Consider the following 25,511-nt stretch of genomic DNA (forward strand, 5'->3'; position numbering starts at 1 on the left):
TTTTGCTGTCAGATGCTAGGAAAACATCATCTGCATAAAGCAGTGTATAGGTCGCTGGACGTTGGATGCCCCGTGTGACGGTGTCTATAATAAGAACAAAGAGGAGTGGTGAGCGGGTGCTTCCTTGATGAACACCAATAGAGACATGAAGCGGTTTTGATACACCCGCCACACTTCGCTTTTCGGATTGTGGTACAGCAATTGAACCCATCGCACGATTTCTTTTGAAACTGAGTGTTGTCGTAGAATAGGTCAGGCCAGCTCAAACGCTTTCTCTATATCCATACTTTGAAGTCGAAAACGGAGTCCAACAAAGTCGCATCTTGTCACTGATATTATTTTTTTTCATTATTGGTGACGTTTCTCACGCTTGGACGACGTGGAGGGGTTCAATTAACTATTTCATTTTTCTTCAAATATATTGATAGGCTGATGGTATCTGCTTGCTTTCACACTGACTCAAGTACCTGGACCCGATGGTTCGGGATTTGGAGAAGGAGTCATCATACTTTTCCTGTCTACATAAATGGGCAGAGCATCGATGGTGCTTCGGCACCAAACTCGATGTCCGTCGACTCATTAACAGTGAACGAGTACCTGATTCAAGTCAAGGTAATAATCACGGGCGAGCGCAATGCTGACCACGTTGCCTCCTACAGGGTACTGTAATTCTGTAGTGTACAGATATCATTTTGAATGAAGTGCTCTAACACCCTTGAAGCTACCGCAACACCAACAAAAAGTTAAGGATATTCTGCGCCAGAGTTTCCCCATATCTATTAGATGGGGCAATATCCTATCACTGTTATTAAAAAGGTTTAATTTTCATCAACTCATGTTTGTTTCGTGCCAGCTGGGTATTGTGGCCTTAGGCAATAACAAAGAAAGAACTTGGTCTGCATATAGGCCACATTAAGGAAGGGTAGCAGGTTGTTCCTCACTCTTAACTAGCTCCCGCAAAAGTCATACTAAATACAGAGGGCATTATACTTGTGTACTAGAAGTAGCCTTGAGAAAGTTTCCTGGTGAAGAATTGGGGAACGGGCTTTATCCCTGAAATTACACGCCTTGAGAACGTTTTTCGGTGACTCGGAATAGGGCAGGCCTCTATCCTTGAGGGTGCAGTCTTTCTTTACTATTGTCACCCCTCTCTTCGACACGATGCGTTGGTATAAATTCCATTAAATATAAGGATTTCATATAAAAGGATGAGATAGTAGGTAAGGAAGAAGAGCTGGTTGTAGAGTACGGAAATACGTCATTCGCGACAGGGCCCAGTAAAGGATGTATCAAACACCCAGTTAGACTCCAGGGTGGGTTCGTTCCCACAAGGTGGCGTTTCGAGGATATTTAACTCAGAAAGTATGCAAGACGCAAAAGAAGAAAGGGCGAGAAAACAGAGGAAGAGTTTAGCCGCAGTTTTGCTCACTAAACCGATGTGGGGTAAAACCTTGGCGGGAGTTCTCGACAAGATACGCTACAACCCCGAAGATAGTGAAACAGAAATATTTTCCATACGAAAAACGAAGGTGGGAAAATTCTCGTTGAATTAGGTCGAAGAGAGTTCTGTGATGCAGTCAAGTGGCTACTTGGAGAGAAAACTTTTTGGTTTCTCGGTCGAGCTGACTAACAAAAAAGACGAAAGTGGAATAGTGAACACCCAGACGCTACCATATGCGGATAGCCTTCCCTCTATGAATTCTCCAGGCCAAAAACTCGCTGTGGCGGAAGTTTATTGAGCAATACCAAGAACAGAGTTGAGTTCTCTGGGGGATTGTGGCACGGCGGGTTAGAGTATAGTGCATTATATATTTGGGCCGTGACTAGTATTTGCGGTGATGTTTAGGGGTGTAGCTGAAAGGGGCTAGAATGATGTTAATCCGCATCTTACAAACCAATGTGCACCGGAGGGCCACTACTCACGCGTTGCTAGCACAATGGGTTGCGAAGTGTAAGAAGCAAACCTAGTGTGTATAGCACTGGAATAACAACCCAACTTCATGGTATCCCTCCTCATCAGGTACTAATACTATCGGGGTTCAAGATCGGGACCGAACTCGAATTTGGGCCGAGGATATCCATTTCGCTGGGTTCGGTATTCAGGGATAACGCTTTATTTAGGGTCTATCTAGTATTGAGTGAGACGATATCAGTCTCTCGACATACACTGGATGCTCAGGAGTGAACTTATGCACAGAAGGGCGAATTTTGATTAAGGGAGGCTTTAATGCTAGGGTACTAGAATAAGGCATGCCTTATCCACATTCCAGAGGGAAATGGGTTCTAGAAAGGTACGGTGGTCACAAGATTCGTAGTTCAAAACATTAGGTCCACGTAATCATTTCGGCGTCCAGGCTACAGAGGAAGCACTCTATCTTTGAGCGGTGACGAGCTCTGAAAGATTTCTCCACAAGCGACCGTAAATGCTTCGTGTTCGGAGTGGACGTCGTTCTCTTCGGTTCTTCGCTCTCGCTGCGTGTAAGACATTGCGAAGATGACACTTACAGGAAAAGCAACGTTGGAAAATAATTGACGAGTGGAGGAACCCCAGTTGGTACTGTTGTAAATTCAGTTTTGAACTTAGGGGGGCTTTCATCTCCCGGATCCTGTTGAGCCTTTATCTATTGCTGCTATTGCTCCCCCGTTTGGCACAGCATTGAATCGTCTGGACCAGAGTGACACGGCACAGATCAGCAATAAAAAAGTCCCGGCATCATGAAGTTTATCAGGAGTGGACTTGCCCACGATACGTGCTGCTGGGGATCTATCCCCCAAAACAATTTGGTTTTGGAGCAGGGAGATCCACAGTGAATACTGGCATAGAAATTGTGGATGTGCTTCAACGAGTTGAGGCGTACAGTAGCCGATGGGTAATTCTCCTTACAAAGATCGATGTTAGAAGTGCAATATGGGCAGATATTCTAGACGTACTAGAAATTTCACTTAATGTGTCTGGTTACTTCTTGTAGACGTTGAAGGATTAGCAGAAAGGAGGGTGTTAATCGCCTCGGTTCTGCAGATGAAGTTAGAAATTGTTGCCGGACGCACTGTTGAGTAGGCAGATGGAGACTACTCAACATTTCAGTCTTGCGCAGGAAAAAACCGAGGCAGTCATCTTGGCTAAAATGAGAATCTGAACGCTGCTTTGGGTTGATTATAGAGTTAAAGCCAACGGTTGAGTACCTTGGGGTGGATGTTCGACTCGAAGGCTTTTCGAAAATATCAAAACAACAGCGCAGCGGAATTTTGGTTTTATGTTGGCTAATGGCAAATATTGGAATCATACTCCCAACAGGAAAGGCATCCTCAGGAGCGCGATTTAATCCCATTTGCTTGACGGTGGTGAGGTATGCGGTGATTATCTTAGCAAGAAGGGAGAGAGGTGTATCGCCTTGTGAGTTGGGGAATTTTGTGGGTGGCGGATGTCTATCGTACAGCTAAGCTGGTGATCGCGAAGGTGACGCCCGTTGCTCGTGAGGAACAGCCATATATCCTGAATAAGTGCGTCTTTAAGGGAAAATAAGGCGAAAAGTAGCTGGGCTGCTGACTTATCGGAAATTTAAGTCCATGGCTGTAAAACGGTATGATAATAATTATTCTGTGACAGTGTGTCCTGTAGTGTGGTGATGAAGAACGCCGAGCATATTATATCTTTTTAAAGTGGGAGTTGTGGTGCGATTTGTCAACAGCCTATAGTCAAAAGCCTAAAGAGATGGCTAAATTAAAGTGTCTCAATACGAATTATCGAAACATTTGCAGGAAGTGTGACTATACCCCTTTAGCATAAAGAAAAATGCAACCGAGAGTTTACTTTCCGAAGCTTATGGTGAAAGTACTCCATCGTTTAGAAAGTATCATAAGTGGTTCGGGCAGTTTAACAGTGGTGATGTTATCGTGAAAGATAAGGAATGTCCTGGACAGCACGAAAAAATTTCAAGACAAAGAATTGGAGGAGTTATTGGGTAAGGCTCGAGTCACATGGAGGAAGAACTCTCAGTGTCACTGAAAGTTACTTACTAAGCTAGTTCTAGCCGCTTAAATTCACCGAGCATGATCCGAAAATAAGGGAGATAAGTATCAAATGAATCAAAGGTCACGTTTTGCATTTGGTGGAACCAACTAGGTGTGGTCTACTATGAGCTATTGAAACCTAACGAGTCTATCATTGGACATCGATATCGATTGCAATTGATAAGACTGAAACAAACATTGATTGATAAATGAACACAATACGGAAAAAGACACAAAGGCGCTGTCCTTGTACATGTTAACATTCGAGTGCATTCAAAACATACTTGGAAATATAGAAATGGCAAGTCCTATCATACCCGTCGTATTCACCAGACATCGGTTTTTCCGACTTTTGCCTGTTTTGATCGATCACGCATAAGAAATAAACAAACGGAAAATTCGATCAATTCGAGATAACGACTAAGTACCAAGTCTTTTTCCAAAGTCCCATCCGCCTGGTGCCAGAAATAGGAAAGGTAGTAGTAAGCGTTCGGCACTACTTTGAGTGATTTATTATTGACCATTGTTTTAAATAAAAGGTCACTTTATAAAAAAAAACGCATTTTTGAAGTTGAGCTCCTAATACATGAAGACAAACGTCAAGATCTGACAATGCTGTGCAAGCGAGATATATTTCCTAGCTAGGTTGTCCGCTGTCTCATTGCCTTCTAAATTGGGTATCCGGACTTTTTTGAAGCAACCGAGCGTCTTTAAATTATTAAGGCATTCCCATACCAGTTTGGAATTTACCTGGTAGGATCTAAGTGCCTTAATAGCAGCATGGCTGACGGTTAGAATAGCAGCTATAGTTCCTTTAGAAGTTGAAGGAGGCACATATATTTCCACCGAAATATGCTGGTGTGCTTACTCATTGGTTCGAAGTGCGCTTTTTTGGGGCCAATGATTCTGGCACTTGCTCTCTCTGTTATAACGGGTCCGTCAGTGTACAAGGTAATCAGTTGCTGGTTTAAGCCGTATGTCAGTGCCACGCTCTCCCAGTTTGCCTTATTGCTCCAACGTATTTCAAACTTCTTACCGAAGTGAAACTTTGTTGTCATGTTATCCTTTGGTATCAGGTTCGTGATGTTAGCTAGAAAGAATATCAACTCTGCTTTGATTTAAGCAGTTCCCCGCCTCACTGCTACTCCCGGACGTTTTGAAGGTCCCTGTCCTAGCCTGCATCTTATGTGCTTATGGAAAGGAGTTAATCTCAGACGGACCTCTAGGGGTGCCGTTAGGCAAGTTCTCATTGCCGAATTAATACACAGCCAATTCAGTCTTTGAAGTTGGTTTAACTCCCTGGTTGTTGGGCTGAGTTTCGTTCTGTCTACCCAGATCACCGGTCCAAAGGTAATCATTGGCCTTACTATTGCAGTGTATATTCAGTGGAGCATTTTCCGGGTGCATCCCAGTTTTTTCCCTGCTATGGACCTGCAAGCAGCTTCAGTGTTTGTTAGCTTTCCTAGGAGTCAACAAACATTGAGGGGAGCTAACAAACACTGAAATGCAGGTCTAGGGTTACATTTACTTAGAGCATAGTCGAATAGATTTTTATTTTTCAATAAAGTATTTCCTTAGCTAGTTTGTCTCTACAGTATGATTTTAACAACCCTTATTTCTGTTAGTCTTGGGTGGAATGTGTCAAAGTAATTAAATCAGTTTGTTGAATTGAATTCTTAAGAAAGGACTCATAGACTCATAGACCAATTATAAGAACCAGTAGTTGATTCATTCATATAGTAAGTGACTCACGCGTTTTGTTTGAATATCATTTCGTCATCGTCCACATATAGTCTTGACTGTATCTTCCATTTCAAAATTCTAAACGAATTTGCTTCGCCTAAGATAGTTCCAGTGATAACAGCATCCGATAAGCGAGATATCACGAGGAGAATTCATTACGTACATACTATTTTCGTGACATATATGATAAAACTGGGTATTTTTGGTCATCACTTTGGAATTCTTCACTAAACAGTTTTCTTTAGAATGCAAATATTTTTGTTTTGTTACTGGAGTTTACCCTGAAGTCGTCTGAGTGTCGCGCGGGAATGCCTTTTGTTTATAAATGTTATAAATAATAAGTGACTTCCAGGGTGCTGACTAATAATTAAATTTACGGGAACCGCTGAGAAGCAGGTGGGGCGTGCTTATAGAAAGCTATATTTTCCAAAGTGACGATCAATCCAAAATAGGGGCGACAAGGATATTAGATTTTGTTACATTCCTAGAATCCGTCTGTCTTAACTTATTAAGGAAGACATGTCGTGATATCAAACTTATGTCCAGGGCCGAAAGCGGTTCAGAAGTCTCCTGGTGCTTGTCTAGACAAAGAAGTAAATTGGTTCTGTATACTTTTGGGAAAAATCATATCTCGACCGAGCAAATTAGAAGCTAACAAGATGCTAAATGAAAATTTAAATAAAATTATTTCAATTTCATGGAAACAAAATTAAGTTTTCTCCGGTGGAATTTTTTTACAATACTTACATGAATGCTTCCACTTTTGGAATTTGTGGTACAGGAAACACGAGCATATGAAAAATATCGTTGACAGAATGAGGAGTGTAAGGACGACTCCCACCCAGATATCACTAATGGCTCGGGTATACTCATTTTGTGACATGCCATGGTGTCCTGTAGCAGCCGTGGGTAGTGCTTGGTTTAAGTGATCGTTGTTGATTTCGCTGAGTGCTGCCAACTTTTCCAGTTTGCTCAGCAATACAGTGTAGTTATGGGCCAACCCCTCAACAGGAGCACTTGTCGAAGTTGTTTCTATCGTAGATGCAACGCTCGAAGAAGAAAGAACTTCATTTTTAAGCACCTCTAAGCTATCCATGGTGAAATCAAATTACACAGTTTGGTAAGAAAAGGCTATCGATGACCGGTCCATGAGCGTGTTCGGATAACAGTTGGAACAATTCGCGTTTCCCGTTAGGATCTAAAGAATATGATCAAAAACTTGACTAATGAACTCCCGTTGAAAAATTGAGTTGCTTGAGATTCACAAGATTCAGTAAAAGGATGAAACGTACTTCCAAAATGTCTACCGGTCCACACGGTGCCAATGAGCCACTTGAACTGATTCTGAATCTGAGTAGCCTTCTTCCAAGTAAGCTTTTAGCGAAGATGTGTTAAAATTATCGAAAAATAGTTAGTGCTAAACATATGCGCTGATACTACTCATTACATATGTATCAGTAGCGCCTCCAACAATTTTGAATATTTAGCGACCAGAATGATGCAAATTTTGGGATTATCTTTTAGGAGTTTTTACTTTTCAGATATGATGGACCTCAGAGACTCTCAAGATCCATACGTATTTCGAAAATTTGCACGGAGCATTTGATTGTTCCATTGGAAGCCCCTTTAAAATTGCGTTGTTGGTCTGCTGATGAAAATATTTGTATAATTGTTAAATCCAAGACGTTAAAAACGATTTTGATATTGTCCGAACTGCTTCGTTTGCTTGGACAATTTACTGGAAAAGTGTGAATTGGAGGGACAAAGATCTTCTGCATTTAGTATAGATCCATTGAGATGCTTTTAGGAAAATGCTCCGATTATGTTACTAGTGGTATTGAAAGGAATGGTAACTATAAATACATATTGTGTTCGGTCAATATCCAGATGCGATACTACTAATTAGCAACACTAAAATAATTTGATAGTTTTGACACGCTTCTTTGGACTTTCTATTGGAAAATCAAGTGATTACCAGGTTAAGGGATTTTATTAGTTAGGTTAGGTTAAAGAAGCTGGGCGACCCGAAGGTCCAAGTGTTTAGAACTCCTGAATCGGGTCCTACACCATCGCTCATGTGGTTTTTTAGAGAACAGTGTCTTGTTAAAGACTCTACTAGAATTTCATGTCTCTCTTCTCAAAGGAAAATAAAGAAGACATCAAATTTGTCCATCCGGCTGTGACTATTCAGTTCAGGCTTAACAATGTATGGCTTCATACAGAAGGTTCGTCTCTAGTTCAGCCATAGTTAAGGGAGACACTTGGCCAACAAATCTGTTCGTGGTGTTCAACAGTTCTGATACTTTCAAAAGGAATTTTTCATGTAATCGGCGAACTTCAGTCTTGGTTTTAATGTTGGTTGACTGTCGAAACCTATTCGAATGGTATGACCTACCAGTTTTGCCGCAGGTATTTTGTTGCTCTCGTGTGATTATCGTTTTACCGAGTAGCTGCGTCAATTCCATAGTCGAGTTTTTCAAAAACACTCCTAGGTCTGATCTCAGGCTTTGCTGTCTTCAAAGAGTATTATGTCCTAGAACATTGAAAGTATCAGTATTTCCGCCAGACTCAGCAAGATTCTTCCCCAGAAACCTTCAAGCCCATTCTTTCTTAAGAAATCGGAGAGTTCCGAACAGAACTTTATTGTAAGACCCTGTAGCTGCTAGTGCAGATGCATTTACCTGTCAGCGACTAGGACTATGAGTCGGAATCCCGCTTGAAAGTTTCATTCATTTGATTATCTCTTATCTCATAAAATCAGTTGGGCTAAAATCGCTTTTTCACATATAAATGTCCAGGTCTAGACAGCATAATGCCAACCATGCTCCAGAATCAGCAAGAAAGTGCTCCTAAAGATTTGCTCTAGTTGTATTTCGTTCAGACATTTACCGCATTTCATTTCTTTCGTGTTGAATATCTTGGAGAGCATTCTAGACATCCAATAAAGGAGAATCATCGAGAGATCGCCCCTCTCGAAATCTTACCACCCCTCTCCAAAAGAAGATCGCTTTAGACAAGCTCGGTCGTTCGTTCGTGACATAACATCCAACACACTTTAGCAGGCTTCCTGAGTATAGAGCGAGCATTCAACAATATGTGTTCGGATTGGTCAATGGCTAGAGTGCTAAGCTATCGTATCGGAAGGCCATGGTTCAAATTTCGGTGGGAGAGGGATTTGTATCATAAGTGGATGTCTGATACCAGTCGACATATTTGTGAATGTCAATTCAAGGTAATAATTAAGGACGAGCGCAATGCTGACCACCTTGCTTCCTACAGTGTACTGCAGTCTTCTAGAGTAATTATTATTCAAGAACTCGAGTACCAATGTCATCAAGAAATTTCAGAGTTGCTTACTCAATGGATAGGAACAATGCTAAGAATCAGGATAATCTAATCTGATTTTAGAAGTAGTCACTTGACCAAAGCTGGCGTCATCTCTTCGGCCTTCTGCCATCATTCTCAACAATTTTCGTGATACTAAACAAAAACATGGTAAAGGTGGTAGCACATGCCGACGACCTGGTAATATTGATGTTAGGGATGTTTCGCTCTGTCATGAGCGTAATTATCCAGAGCGCGGTGGGAAAAGCGCCGTACAGTATGGGTTCAACATAAATTCGACCAAAACAGAACGTTGCTAATTGCCACCAATCACAAGCATACAAGAAATCCACCTCCCGGGGCTAAACAGACAAAGTTTGTCACTTTTCTCCAATGTAAAGCATCTGGGTATGATCTAAGGTCTTAGCTAAATTGGAGACTAAACATAAAGGGTTAAGAAGGCTAGCATATCTGCCAGAATAGCTTCATAAGGAAATGAGTGTGTGCGTGTTAGAGGTGGGGGACAAACACAGCCTCTGGGCACTTAGAATTTAGTGGTCCATTGTACTTCACTCCCTTGTCTAACGAAATATCCCATGCATCGTAGAATTCGGATGCGATGCTACCCGCTGCAACCAGCACCAAAGATATAATGTCTGATGCATCCATAGGTGGATTATTCATGTAGAAAATGGTATGTGGATCCGCTTCCTCATTACAGGATGAACACGCAACATCTTATAAAATTCCAATTCCAGACCTGAATGATGGCCAGGCAGAATGCCCGCAATTTCTCTCCAAGTGTTTCTGCTTTTCGATAAGATAAACTTTAGAGTATGTTTGTTTGGCCTATCAGAGCTTGCTATGCATTGGTGTGCAACAGTTATGCTCTGACAACTGTCCTTATGGGGAGCTTGCTCCCTGTTCTTGATAGTAGCATTAACCAATACTATTGATACTCCAACTGTTGGTTCTGGCCCCGGCGTGGAAGAAATTATACCCCCTCTTGGGAAGACATTCGAGGTTTCATTTTCCTCTTCACCATTGTGTCCAGGAACCTAGAGAAATTCAACCGTATTGTATCTAGAAATCAGTGTCAACATTCCTGAACGTTTTTGATTTGAGATTCTCAAGGAACTACTTCAAGTCCTCAGTGTAGCTTGACTATTTGAGCAGGCTGCGATTCGTTTGCCTTTTAACCGTTCATCCCCCAAGCTACCACTGTTAGGATCGCATATATGTATTTTAAACTGAAAGTATATTGCATGTCGAATCAAAGGAAAAGCCCACTTCTCGTTTTTACTTCAAAAACTCAAAACTCTGTTCTGTTTTTGAGCCATCGTTATAGCAGATCTCCGTATATCTCGCCATGTTCGCCGTTCTCTCCAAGATTCCAGATTCCAGGATAACTTCATATCCTCTGCCAAATAGATGTATTTGGATCCGACAATCAGAAGGCATTGCAGAAACTGGATTCAATTCCTTCAAAACAAGTCTTTTAACGCTCTGTACCTCCCACGTCCTTTGTTTTGTCCATTCATCTAAATAAATTAGTATATGAGGTGTTCTCATGCTTTGAATGATATATTCAAAGGCTGCAAATTGAGTAGTGCATTGAGGGCTGCGTCTGGTGTTGTCCTCATGGCACCAGCGATATCCAGGCACACAATTCAGCAGTTCGGCTAGTTTACAGTGAACATTTTTTGTCTCACCTTAAGCCACCACATTACGGATGCGGAAGCGAACATCAACCTAATGATAGCAACGGGTAGGCTGTTAGTGTTCGTTTCATCGTTTCAAGCCGCTTCCTATCTAAAATGACTTCCAAATACTTATTTGGAGAATTTAAGCATTGTAGTCATTACCACCCAGTGTCCGCCTTTTTGTAAATAATACCAACGTGGAATTATTTGGCTTTAATGAAGGTCCGTGCCTGAGGCACCAACTATCAATCAAACCAGCCCCATGCTCTTTGGTGAGACCATAAAAGTTTTGGAAAGATGCACAATCAAAAAGCCCTTCAATGTCCACGAACACCCCCATCGCGTACTCATCAGAGTTGCGTTCTATATCTTTGGAATGAACGAATGCAGAGCAGACTTATCCGACGTAGCGCTTTCCTATGAATGTTACGCTCAACCACTCTCTCCCAATTCTTTTGTTCGCTTAGCTGCTCATTATTGCCAAGAAGTTCCTTAAACTTTGTCCAATCCGCTTTTCAAGGATTAACTTTTCGGATTACAGACTGTTCATCTAGCATCCGCTAGTGTGTAACCAACTATAACACCTTTGAAATGGAGATTGTTAATTCCCTTCTTTTCGGTCCTCTGAACTAGGTGCGCACCCCACATTTGTAGTTGTGAGACCAGCTGAAGTGATGAAATTAAATAGCTTCTCTCCGTTGGGATTGCATGGTTACTCCTCTAACAAATACGTTCAACGTTCGCATCGCAACCTATTAGTAGGAGCGTGAGACCACTTGATTTTGCATACGCTACAAGATCCCTTAGTTCTCACATGGATGGGGGACACAAGGAATCATCATGTCCTGCGAACAAAACAGCATATTTGCCACTTTTGGCATCAGAATATAAGCTCTGATCTGACTGATCCAATGCGACGGATTTGTTAAATCTATCCCATGGCTTTTGCACCAGAAAAATGATGGAGCGGTCCTGTCAGCCTCGGTTAATTTGGCCAACCTCATGTTTTTCGACATAAGCTCAGTCATATATGTAATAGAAAACATTCATAAGCGTATGCCACAAGCTAAGTTTTAGTCACACTGCACAACCAGAGGCTCGATCCCCAAATAATTGACTTCCTTGAGAATTGCCGCATTTGGAAGCGTTGCAATGGCCATGTCCTTATTCACAAAATATCTCTTCTTTTCACGCAGAGCATTTTTCTACTTTTCTGATTTGCTGTATCCGAGTTTTCCTTTTAATAGTATTTTACATATTTTAGGTTCAACTAGACGATACCAATATTATCAAGTGGGAAAACAGGAATCTGGACGCTTCAGGTTTTGGTGGTTTTGTGTATTTCCCCTATATTTGAGTGAACATTTGTCCCATTTGTATCTAGCTCGCAATGCTTATGAATTTAGTATGTCAGAAGGTCAAGGTTACATCTTTGATTGCGCTAAATTTGTACAAGAGAAATTTGAGCTACTGTGTCTTTGTTAGTAGTAACACGATTTCCACTAAACTTGACAGTATCACGCTCTATGTCATAGCTTATATTACTGAAGTTTCCTGATAGGATAAAGGGGGTTTCCACTTAATTCACAAAAAAAAAGTAGGAATAAGATATTATTAACTTTATATTGACATGGATTTTGAGCTCTGGGCACCGCTTCGTGATTTTTTTTTAGGATTGTGGTTTGAACAGCTGCAGAAATCCATAAACCTCCCTCTGTCATCGCTACGGTTGCCAAGACCGTGCTTTTCCATCACATGTCCGAGCAAAGTGTTTTCAGAACCCACTTTGACATTCGGATTACTCATCACGATCACAATGTCGCCTTTAGGAAGCTTCCTCTGAACTTGCTCGCAGAAAGCATCCCTCTCCACTATATCGGAAGTCTTCGTTGGTGCATATCACTATACAATTATGATGACCTGGACCGGAATCTTCCAGTCAGAATTCTGCCAGAAACCGGTTCCCAGGGCAAGAGAGTGCGCCTTGCAGTAGCCGTAAATCCGACACCGCGCGTTTTCTACTACTTAAGCTTTCACTGCATTTCTATGAGCGTGGCAAGATGGAGAGGAGTACTCTCCAGGTTTCCACCATCTTACTACGCTTGGGCTCATAATGATCAGCTTATATCGCTGGAAGTATCGGTTGGGTTAGGAAAATCGATCATTCTGGGGACCCTCGGCACTGTTGTCCAGAGACATGCACACATTCCAGATAATTCGTGTGCGTGAGGTCAGTCCTTATGTGAGGGATTGTTAACGTTTCGATAGCAGTAAAGCTTCAAAATTTGCAAGCTACTAGCCCACAAATTTCTAGCTCTTTTAGTAGCTTTTACAACAAGTATGGAAGGCTTTGAGTGTATTTCTAAACCCCAACTTACAGGGCGCTGCAAATTCTTAACTTGGAAAATCAACCCATTTTCGTCAACGCCACCAGGCAAGAAGTCGTTGATTTCAGAGTAGTGTCCTCTGGATTAGCAAGTCTTGACGAAGAGTTGGGGATATCGTATAATATCACAATCTTGAACCACGAAAATATCGTGTTATAACTCAGAATTAGTAACATAGAGAGGGACGACATTTACCCTCCGCTTGGAAAGAACAATTCAGCTTTCCTTTTTCCATCACCACTCATTGTAATAGCCTTTAAAATTGACAGCCTTGGATCTAATTAAGCACTTGGTCATTCCCGATCAACCTTTTTTGTGACCACTTAAATTGATGAATTGAAATTTCCTCAAGATTGCGTTGTTTTATTGGGAGGAAGATGCTTATGCCGTAGGTAAGTTTTTGACTTGGTAATAATAACAGAAGGGGCGTTGATTTATGTTTGAACATCTGGAGGATTTGAGTAGAGTTAGATTCTCTGCCTCAATTAGTGTTGAATCTCGAATTTTTATGGTTTTTGTTAGTTTTAGACGAATTATTTTCAATTAAATGTAAGTGTTTATCTGCCTCGATTATAAGCTATTCTTTACAGCCTCGGCAGCCTTTTACGCATCCTTCTTGTTCCTCAGCTATAAATTTATGAATATCAAGATGCTTTAAGATCTTCTTGCAGAGAACTGAAGGGAGAACCTTGTAAATGTGGGGAAAATATGTAATTAGTCTACATTTTCAAGAGCAACAGGCACCCTGTTCCTCGGGGATGAGGAAAGTTATCCCCTTGGTGAAAAATTGTGGAACTACTTTCGGATCGGCAAACATCCGATTAAAATGATTTGCCAATATCATGTGAGCGTTCTTAAATTGTTTTAACCAGAAGTTGTGAATCTTATCGTCTTCTGGTGTCTTCCAATTACCCGCCTTTTCAAGGGCTACTTCTACGTCGACTTTAGTTATATTAAGCATGGTCACTTCGGCGAGCGCCTCGCATGAACGCATAAGGTGTGACAATGGCTGGGTTGGCTCTAAAAACTTCTCTCGAAGTCTTCTGTCTGATCCAGATGGAGGCTACATTCCCGACCTGAGCTAGTGAGGTTTTTATAAAATCACCTTGGGCTCTGTAAGAACGAGATGTTGTCTGTCATTCGTTAGAAGCTCTTTTGATACCTATGGATGCGATTAGAACATACCGCAAGATTCTGCTTCAGCGCCTACAGGATTTCTGGGTAGTAGGAGATGGTACTTTTCAATGATGTTGGCAACGAATCCGTGCACTCTTGATGATAGATTTCCAAGAAGTGTTTCCGTGACACGGCCAATCTCCTTTCTCAACTTTTCGACTCTTTTGTTAAGTCGAAATACGCAGAACGGTAAAGTCCTCCCGCACATACCTGCATTATTCGCTCCAAGATGGTGATAATTGAGACCGATAACTGTGGCAATTGCAACGTAGACCAGATTGTGAACGTTTGTCACAGTAATCTCGCTAGCCAAACGATCAACGAAAATACTGTCAACGGCAGAAAGTATGTTGGTAGTTGCCGAAGTGAACTTTAGTTTGAGTTCTTTGGTTTAGCGTCTGCGAGGATTTCAGCATATTCTGTGAATACGACGCGGAATGCGGTCAAAACCTCATTATAAATTTGGTCAATATCCTCAGTTACTAAGCTTTTTCTGACTACTGGGTTCATATGATGCCTTACAGGACTAGTGCTTGAGTTGCTTCTTTGACTAGTCCGGTAAATTGACGACTCCACATAGAGGTCAACTGAAACCTGTTTGTTGTTATTCACTATCACCCGGTACTGTTTGATGGTGTTCTGTTCCGCAACGTGACTTTGGGTTATGAACGCGTCATTGAGTCGATCTCTGCAGCTTGATGGATGACACGGTAATAGGCGCGGACGATAAACTTGTTGAGTTGATTCGTCCAAACCATACAACGCTTAGGGTCTTCCGTTCCTGGTGGTTGACGGCATAACCGCCAAAAACGTTCAAAAGCCGCTCTGGTGTTGTTGCGTGACTCTCAACCGTGTTAGGTACTGTTTCCACGTACCTGGTGTTCAATTAAATAATTTAAATTGACATACCCTATTAGTTCCCACAAATATTGGGGAAGAAGTCAACCCTGCAGCAGAGCCCCAACGTCACTGTGTCCGATAATTACCTGCGAAGGTAGGGAAGGTATTTGCGGAAAGGGAGGGGGGGCGGCTGGTTACCGCTGAAATACAGGGTAACGTCACTGCAATTTATCCTATAGGCGCGTCGATTCTTTCACCCAGGATTACGGATTTTTTTAAGGAGGTTTACTCCCCCAGAAAGGGGAGAGGAGGTTAGGGAAGAAGAACACAAATGGAAACGTTGTGCTTGTCCGCGGCTACTTATTTACAAGATTAACTTGCGATATTCGCAGCTGATCCGGTGGGGGTTCATGTCATTATCCGCAACCCATGACACGCGCTTGGTCGCATGTAGCTCTAGGTTCGCAAATCAGGCCGGGATTAAACTAGTACACCAGGTGGTGCCGAATATATACATATTGAAAGGCGGATTCAATGACGGACCTGGTGTAATTCGCATACGTGGCATATCCACATATTCCACTTCGATTGATCCTTCACCCCAATATGGGCAACATATGCTCTGTTACGAGTATTTGTTTGTATTTAAATTTTCGTCTTCTGGAACCAAATGACGGACAAAATACTTAACTTCAAGACAGCACATTATCGAACAAACAAACCACGCAAGCGGGTGTAATCTACTGTAAAGGATACAATTTGACAATAATCCTAAAACAACATTGGATTCTGTTTCCTCTATTAAAGAAAAGATATTTCTTGAACCTTTTTATCTGTAAACATATTCTGCAGGAAAAAGTCTATTAAGTGCTTGAGATAAGGTATCCTTTTCCTAATTCCTGTTTCCCTTAGGAAATGGAGTGGATAAGGCAAATCTATAAAAACTTGTCAACGGTCCATCATCATCTCGAATGTATTGATTTCGTTGCAAGAAATATTATATTTTCAGATTGCAACATTGTAAAACGTTAGGTATTTTCGCTTGAGTAGAACAGATGAAATTTTATCTGATACTTAATGATGTGTGAAGTATGTGTTTAGGTCATTGAGGTTTTTGAAAAAGCTATGCCTACAAATCTTGCGAAGTGGTACACAAAATGAAGTGGACTCCAGGCTGAAAAGAACATTGATATTTAGAGTCCTTTTTCACTTTCCTCGTTATTCCCACAACAAATGACACTAAATCATGTCCGCTTGAATGAAAATCTGGCATCTTAAATATGCGGGATAAACTTCAAATGAAATTTAAATTAGATAAAGGTTTACATCAATTTTATCGTCCCTAGCTGTTCGGTACGCTCCTTTGTACCTTAGTTATTGTTGCTTTGAGTTCGTATTTATTTCCCATACTATGGAGAAAGCTCATAAATCATGTTAACAAACTGTGAGGACAAGAATGAGATACCATCCCCTAATATCAATATGTCAATACTGTCCTCACACTGGCGCATCTTCTTTTGTCCGCTGCGTCGCGCTCAGTGACCTTTTTATTCTCTACCTAGGAAGTCTATTAAGATATGAAGTCTTATCCTAGGACAGCAGACACGATTTTTCAGAGAAAGGGTGTAACAAGATGATAATTTCAGAATAGCCTCGGCTATTAATCATCATGTTCCGGGGAACATCTCATCATTTTTCTTATCTGCTTTTTAAATTTCATACTAAATGGGGTCATCAAAGTTGCTTTAATGTTTCATAATTTATCATGAATAATGTGAACAATTTATCTTTGCGATGACGGTCACCTGAAATTTTTGAATTTGAATATTTATAACGAATCTGGAGAGAAGTTGCATACGCACATGTCCCCGCATATATCTAATATCTTCTAAACGCCTTCTTTTTCGCAGTTTTTTGTTGAAGGCAAGAAGTGAGGAAGGCAATAAGTAGTTGTGTATATTTGCATGCGCTTATCTAAAATGCTTTCTCGAACAAATATTAAAAATTATTTGCATATTTTAATTTTACATCAAATTACCTTCGGCGTTTGCGGAATGCAAACACAGCAGTTCACATTTACTTTGCAATTAAGTATCTCAGGGTACATGTGATAATTTGGTCGTTTCATATGCAATGGTTGCGAGCTCCAAAATATGAAAATGCTCTGCCTGAGATTCTGCAAAACTTGAGACTTTAGGGGTGGAAAAATAAGCTTTGTCTGGGAAGCTTCCGATTTATGTGGTTCAAAGTTATGAACAATGCAATGATATTGGAGTTAGGTTTCCAGTTCGTACTGCAGTTGCAGGGTGCAATATGGTTTTTGTAAATTAGATAATTTTGAAAAACTTGGTACAACGTGGTTGCCAGTGACGCTTGTGGTAATTTTTTAGACTTTTTTCGGAAATAGAGAATTTTAAATTTTATACTTTTCGCTATTGAGAGTTCTCTACAAAAATGTCATTATAATCAACGGTGCAACCACCGGTATCCGGTCTAGGCCTGCCTTAATAAGGAACTCCAGACATCCCGGTTTCGCGCCGAGGTTGGTGGACCATCCCATCTCTTTTCATTTTGCCATTTTGTGATAGATTCCCCTAAGCCAGCTGCCATTTAAATGCGGTAAGCTATTCATCATCATCAACGGCGCAACAGCCGGTCTAGGCCTGCCTTAATAAAGAACTCCAGACATCCCGGTTTTGCACCGAGGTCCACCAATTCGATATCCCTAAAAGCTGTACGGCGTCCTGACCTACGCCATCGCTCCATCTTAGGCAGGGCCTACCTCATCTTCTTTTTCTACCATATATATTGCCCTTATAGACTTTCCGGGCTGGATCATCCTCATCCATACGGATTAAGTAACCTATTGAGCCGGATTTTATCCACAACCTGACCTGGTCATGGTATCGCTCATAGATTTCGTCGTTATGTAGGCTACGGAATCGTCCATCCTCATGTAGGGGGCCAAAAATTTTTCGGAGGATTCTTTTCTCGAACGCGGCCAAGAGTTCGCAATTCTTCTTGCTAAGAACCCAAGTCCCCGAGGAATACATGAGGACTGTCTTGTACAGTAACAGTTTTGACCCTATGGTGAGACGTTTCGAGCGGAACAGTTTTTGTAAGCTGAAATATCTTCTGTTGGCTGACAACAACCGTGCGCGGATTTCATCGTCATAACTTTTATCAGTTGTGATTTTCGACTTTGAATAGGAGAGATTATCAGCGGTCTCAAAGTTGTAGTCTCCTATCTTTATTCCTCCCGTTTGACCAGTGCGGTCTAATGTTCTTGGTTGGTTGGTCTTCGGTGCTGACGTTGCCATCATATATTTTGTCTTGCCTTCATTAATGTGCAGCCCAAGATCTCGCCCTCATTGCCGCGTGCTCGATCTGGATGGCAGTTTGTACGTCTCGGGTAGTTCTTCCCATGATGTCGATATCGTCAGCATAGGACAGCAATTAGTAAATTTAAAAAGAAACTCTGTAAAATACGCGAGAACCGTTGAGCTTGTAATGAAATTGATAGATAGATACTGATTTTTAAGGTTTTGTGTAAACACAAAACCTTATTAAAATCGGTTTACCGTCTGTCTGTCTGTCTGTCTGTCTGTCTGTCTGTCTGTCTGTCCGTCTGTCTGTCTGTCTGTCTGTCTGTCTGTCTGTCTGTCCGTCACACGCAGTTTTCTCGGAAACGGTTATAGCGATTGACACCAAATTTGGTAGAAAGATGGGAACTGTGAACGCTCACACATACAGTGAGTTACATCCTTTCACGTCGAATTTAAGGGGGGGTCCCCATACATGCAAAAGGGGGGTGAAAATTTTTTTTGCATCAAATATAGTCATGTGGGGTATCAAATTAAAGGTCTCAGTTAGTACTTTTCGAAGCCGGTCTTAGTTTTGACATTTGTTGGAAAGGTGGGGAGTGCGGGGAGTTGAAAGTGACCATTCCTTTAAGGGGGCCATTCTCAGAAACTACTTAACCGAAAAATCTGAAAAAAATCAGGAGGCTGCCACTATATGGTGCCTGGGCTCCGAAATACCTTCCATACTGATATCTGTACAAATAAAGTTAATAATAGTATATTACCATAATTTTTAGTAATTGGCTGCAAAACCCCCCTTAAGTTCACGTTAGCACCATGAAATTTCGCAATAATATAGGCTATACCATAGAGCATGATCTCACCAAGTTTGGTTGAAATAGCACTATTACTAACAAAGTTATAATACGTCAAAGTTGTCGCTTCCTTGCAAATTCAAGACTTTGAATGTCAATGTCATCCGAAAGTGAATATTCTCACATAATATATGCATTTATTACGTGCTACGTACTAAGAAATACACAAAACCTTTCGTACCTGAAGCGCCCAGCTTCCGGTTTCCCGACTTGTTTTCCTTAACGGCGCAACAATCGGTATACGATCTACGCCTGGCTTAGTAAGGAACTCCCAAGTATCTCAGTTTTGGGCCGAGGTTCACTAATTCGATACCCCTAAAAGCTGTCTGGCGTCTTGGCCTAGGCCATTGTTCCATCTAAGGCAGGGTCTGCCACGTTTTATATTTCTTCCATAGATGTTGCCCTTGCAGACTTCCAGGACTGCATCATCTTCACCTATGCGGATTAAGTAACCCACCCATTGCAATCTATTGAGTGCTATTTTATCCACAACTGCACGTCGTAGTGATTGACTTAACAGTCTGCGCTACAAATTTGATAGAGAATTTAGTCTGGCTATTGTAGACGAACAGGCTGTAATACATACAAAGATGGTTGTTTTTGTTGTTTGTTTGCCTGGGACCCGGAAGACTAACAGTCCAAAAATGACCTGATATTACCCACGAAGTACACCAACAGAACTGATAGCAGGCACTTAGCTTATGTTGCCAGAAACACACTTCGTTTATGGCCGTTAATGAGTTGCAGTCGTCAAGTTGAAAATATGATGCATGTTAGCAATTCTAGTCGTTATTTAGTTGAATGAATGACCAAGATTTATTTTAGGTTTTAGTCTATAGTCGATGAGATCCCGAATACAGGATTATGAGTGTTTAGTCGTTGTTGCGTTGATGAAGTTAAAGTGATGATATTAAATCTCCATCCGAAAAGGCTCAGAACGGGCCAGAAGGTGGGTAAAACTTGACGCAGGAGCGCACGGAGACTGCTCGATAATATAACTGTATCCACATGCAACAGGAAGTTCTCCGCGACTGTACTCACTACAGGGTCAGAAGCCAGGGCATGTATTTTGCCCACTAGGTAGTGCAATCGCGAAGTTTGTTTCAGTTATTTATAAGTCTGTAATGATGGCAACTTTCTCCTCACCCACGCTGAAAGTCACCTTGATCGCCAGAAGGACAGCAAAAAGTTCAGTCGCCAAAACCGAACTAACATTCATTCCGACGCAGGACCAGAAAACCTCTAAGGCCATCGGCCAACCTACCACAAGCAGCCGCCACGTGGGTCCTACCACAAGTTCCTTCATAATTATGACAAGATGATCTGAACCTTAATTCAAATCACGGGAACTTCATTGGCAATTACAGTGTCAAACAGGCTCCAGAATGACTTATAGATCGAGGACAGAACATTGCCATTATCATATCATTATAGGTTTTAGGATTCCGTTCCTTTAGTTTAAGAAGTTCTTTGGCCACCAAGAGGGGCCTTCTGAAACCGAGCGGTGGCTCTTTAGCCAAAGTAAAAATCTGGTGCCAGAGGGTGATTCTAGTCTGCCCCAGGTATCAGAATACAAGTAGATATAGAGTTAAGTCTGTTTTAAAAATATCTGGGTGAATTCGTAGTGAACGTAACTGCATACACTAAGATAGGCCTTACCACCGATCTATGCAGATTGATGGCCATCTGGGGTGTAAGGCCCCAAAAAAAAAACCAGTTGCAAAATAATCAGCTTGCCGTCTTCAAGGTTTGCGGGGTAATAGATTTCAAATGATCTCTGACCGAATAAGTCCTCGTTATTTCCCTGCCTAAGAAGGTGATGGAGTTGACATGAGGAAGAGGGTGATTATTAACTTAAATGAGCAGGGGTGTGACCCTGCTGGCGGATGGCTCAAGTGGTTAGAGCGCCGGGTTGTCATAGCGGAAGGTCGCGGTTCAAATCTCACTGGTGGCAAAGGGATTTGTTATCGGGACTGGATGTCGAATACCAGTTGACCCAGATGTGAATGAGTCAAATCAGGACAATAATCTTGGGCGAGTGCAATGCTGACCACATTGCTTCCTACAGTGTACTGTAGTATACCGTTACGGTCTTGAATGAAGTGTTCTAACACACTTCAAGGCCCTGATCCAAAAGGGATTGTTGCGCCAACGATTATTATTATTATTATTTGGTTGTTGTTTGGTAGGCCCAATCTCGCCCAATCGCATATTGAAAGATTTCGATACCATCAGAACATTGGACTTAAAATGCACCCTTGGGGTATGACATTGCCAACTTGAACACTGTACAACCCCAGTTGAAGGCGTCGATTGGACACTATATACAAGTAACTTTTACGAACTCCAGAGCCGAGTCTATCCAGATTCTCTTGGAAATCCACTATCCAGGAGAACAGGTGACACAAGTGGAAGAGAAAGAATTAGCGTTTTCTGCAAACTCTTAAACACAAAAGCATTGCACGGGGAATTGGAACACGGTCAGAGCGGTTATTACCAATGATAAGGCGAGAGCTGCTGTAGGGTAGGTAGGTAGGTATCAGTGGCCGCTCCGAGGAGCCCAATTAGCGCTTTGGTGCGCCGTTTTGATGCCACAAACTCCTAAGACCGTGACTGTTGTTATAGGAACAGGGAAGCGGAGTCCAGCTGGCTCGGATCTTCAGCCCGTTCATTCCCTTCTATGTTCCTATGCCCGGGAACCCAGAGGAGAGTGATCTTGAGCGTGCCGCCCAGATGGTTGAGCGTGTCTCTGCACTGCCCCACAAACCGGGAAGATGTCGTCGTTGAGTACAAGGCCTTGATGGCCGCTTGGCTGTCGGTCAGAATGGCTATGTTACGCTTGGGACTCGAATCACGCTCCAGCCATCGACAGACTTCCAATATCGCCAGTAGTAGAGCTGCTGTACTATCCTTCGAACACTTCAAAGTACCTGGCATGTATGGTATCTATCCAGCGATGCTAATGGATGGCATTGAGTTCTTAGAGCAGTTTTTAAGAGATATTTTTCGAGATTGTCTTGTGCTGGGCTGCGTGCCTACCTCTTGGCAGAAGGTTAAGATAGTCTTCATATCTAAGCCTAAGAAAGATGGCTATTCAAATCTAAAGAACTTTCGAGACATTTTTGTCATTATTTTCGCTTAAATGTCTGGAGATACTAGTTGAGTGTAACATTCGCTTGAAAGCCCTAATTTCGCACTCTAAATGAAAACCAACACGCTTACCAGAGTGGAAAGTCCTGTGAATCTGCTTTTCATCCCCCAACTCTGAAAGGGGAGTCCAATGGGGTGTTCGAAAGGTTGCATAGGGCGCTGGAGGCCGCTATGGTGGCCCAAGACGATCCTTCTTGATCGCAGGTCCTGCACTCGTTCTACGTGGCCTCCGGATAGCCAATCGCGAGGAATTTGCTGCAAGTCAGGCGGACTTGGTGTATGGAAAGAACCTGAGGCTTCCCAGCGACTCTCAACACTACCTAGGTCGGCACTCAATGCTACCTGTTTGTTGGGTCTGCTCAGGGACGTAATTGCGAAATTGAAGCCGCCACCACTCATTTATAACGCGAAAATCGTGGCTGATGTGCCCAGGGATCTCGAATCTTGCACGCATGTCCTAATTAGGACGGATGCCTCCCGAAAACCCCTGCAGGCAGCTTACTAGGGCCCCTTCGAAGTCTTCGAACGAGGCTCACGCCATTATAGCCTCAACGCCAGGAGCACGCAAGTGCATATCGTGGTGGCCTTGACATCGAAAAACAATTTTTGACAACGAAAATAGTTTTTCCGGTGTCAGTGTATGATAAAGTGCAGGAGAGAAGAAAGGAAAGTAATAAATAAAATAAATTAAACTCCGTTGTAACTGGTCCAAAGTCCGATTGGTGAAAGGAGGAGATGGATAGCTTCAGTCTGAATGGCTGTACGCCACCGCAGCTTTTCAGGGGATAGGTGAGGAAAGGGGAAGGAAGGAAGTTTCCAGTCTTGCAGATTATTCACTGACGAAAGCACGGCGCCGAAATCACTAGTCGTGGGGTGGTTCGACGTCTAGGCTCCACGATGACCATAACATTGCTGCAGCTGTTTCGCCATAATCTGTGACGACCACTTCATCATATTCGCGTAGGCAGCGGGTGAAGTGGACTGAAGAAATGAACCCCTTTGTCATCCGCTCCTACTACGAAAAGAGGGGGGCCAACATCATCGCCCCTTGTTGCGCCAGAGATTCGTCGAGCGTTTCCCGCAATTCGTTGGTTGATATTGCTATATAACACGCAACGACAAAGTCCCGGCCACTATTAGGCAACTTACGCAAGGACAAGGTGCAGGACCCCGCGGATATAAGACCGATTACTTGCTTACCAACCCTCTATAAATTTATAACGTCCATTATTAGTGGAAGGATCAATGCGCACCTCAAGACCAACAACATTCTGTCCGAGGAGCTGAATGGCTGCTGAGTTGCCTCAAGTGGCTGCAAAGAGCAACTCATTATCGATTCGGTAGTTGGACAAGCAACTAGAGGCTAAAGTAACCTCTTTAGTTGCTATATCGATTATGCCGAGGCTTTCGACAGCGTCCCGCATACCTGGCCAATCGATATCCTACGTCTGTATCGCGGTCACCTTAGAAGTCTGTTGCAAATAGTAGACATGTTCAGTCGTGATATTCGGATGGAATTTGGAGTAGGCAAGGGTCGAATCCAAGCCATCCGCAAAGGTCATCATGGTGACCTCCACCGCCACCCGAGCTTATAATGAAAGAGCGAGTGGAGAAAGATCAGTGCAGAATGTGTGGTCCGGTATTGTCCGGCAAACGTTGGACCATTTTATTTCTGGCCGCACTGTTACGGCATCGGTGCAATATACGAACAGGCATAATGCTGTATATAAGGTGATCCATTAAAACCTTGCATACAAGCGTGGGCTGATCACGAGAACATGTCCGGTTTACCGATATGAGCCTCAGGTAGTACTTGATAGTTCTGCTTACAGCATGTATTGGGGCCGGGAAGTTCCAACTGATTGCCACATATCGCACAATAGACCTGACGTGTTGTTAGTTGATAAGATGGGTCGCCCCGCGTATAGTATTGATGTTAATACCCCAACGTGTGCAACATTGAACGAAAATACCTGGAGAAGAAGCTAAATTATGAGGCACTGGCTCGGGAAATCAAAGAAATTTGACATCTCGAGCGGGTGGTTGTGGTTCCTATTCATACAGTTATTGTACCTAAATCCCTCACGGCTTCCCTTGATGTCCGAGGATTCTCACAAAGTCTGGTTCAAACCATACAGACGTACACTATTCTGCATACGTGCTCGATTTAGCGGGAAATTCTCAATGGATTCTTCCATTAACCTACCACCGGCCACCCCTACCAGCGCCCCTTTATAGTTTAAGGAGGTAGGATCGTCAGAGCATAAATGCTTGGCACTTAGTGCAGGGATTTGGTAAAATCCGGCTCTGCCAAGATAGTGACAACATGGAATAAAAATAAATTATATTAGTCAAAAAGTTAAAAATAGTCAAAACTTTACTGTTCATTTATAATGAAAATTATGGTTTATTGTCTTATAATAAAGTTATTGTTTTACTAAAGTACAGGTAAGTGATTCCTTCCACATCGTATCTATTCGAATCCATCTTGCACCTTGTCATTCATACTTTTCTGCTCAGACGTGCTACGCTGCCTTGGCTGGAGAATGTGGAGGGGTTCAGCAGGCTATGTCGTCTTTCCTCAAAAACCTCGAATATACTGATGACATCTGCTCCCTCTCTTCATGAGTCTCGAAATTTGGCCAAATCGCTCCGGATTTTGACGAGGAGACAAGTAGAGTCGGACTGAAAATAAGCACCAACGAAACCAAGTTTATCAGCTTGATTAGTCCCATCTTTCTAATGGGCAGAACGACAGGGAGCGTTGCTTACACTGTTGAATGCACAAATATGATGCCTTTCGATGCATCAATTCCTCATTCGCTGTTTTATCCAAAACTTGACAATGCAATTATTGTCTGTTTATGATACTATATGGAAGTAGTACATGAAAAGTGACTACCACTCTCACTCAAAAGCTCTAAGAATTTATCCATTCGGGTGATCAAGGTTCTCTGGTCTGAGATATTTGTGTACCTTTTGAAGAGAAATCAGAAGTGG

At 42.3% G+C, this 25,511-nt stretch overlaps 1 protein-coding gene across 3 annotated transcripts in view; it reads right to left on the minus strand.

The window, feature by feature from the left end:
* Positions 1-25,511, minus strand: part of LOC119649602 (protein commissureless 2) — a 67,263-nt gene that overhangs the window by 27,177 nt on the left and 14,575 nt on the right. The window contains exons 1-2 of one of the 3 annotated variants that reach the window (XM_038051818.1): positions 7,047-7,119; positions 6,502-6,952 (exon numbers count right to left, since the gene is read on the minus strand). The exons of 1 other annotated variant lie outside the window; for it this stretch is intronic. In XM_038051818.1, the coding sequence (XP_037907746.1) occupies positions 6,502-6,850 (349 nt within the window). In that variant the 5' untranslated portion in view covers positions 6,851-6,952; positions 7,047-7,119. Of the gene's footprint in view, positions 1-6,501; positions 7,120-25,511 lie in introns of those variants that run through there. One more of the 3 variants, XM_038051817.1, reaches the window with a different exon arrangement.

This window comes from Hermetia illucens, chromosome 2 (genome assembly GCF_905115235.1).
Source record: "Hermetia illucens chromosome 2, iHerIll2.2.curated.20191125, whole genome shotgun sequence".
Classification (NCBI taxonomy): Eukaryota; Metazoa; Arthropoda; class Insecta; order Diptera; family Stratiomyidae; genus Hermetia; species Hermetia illucens.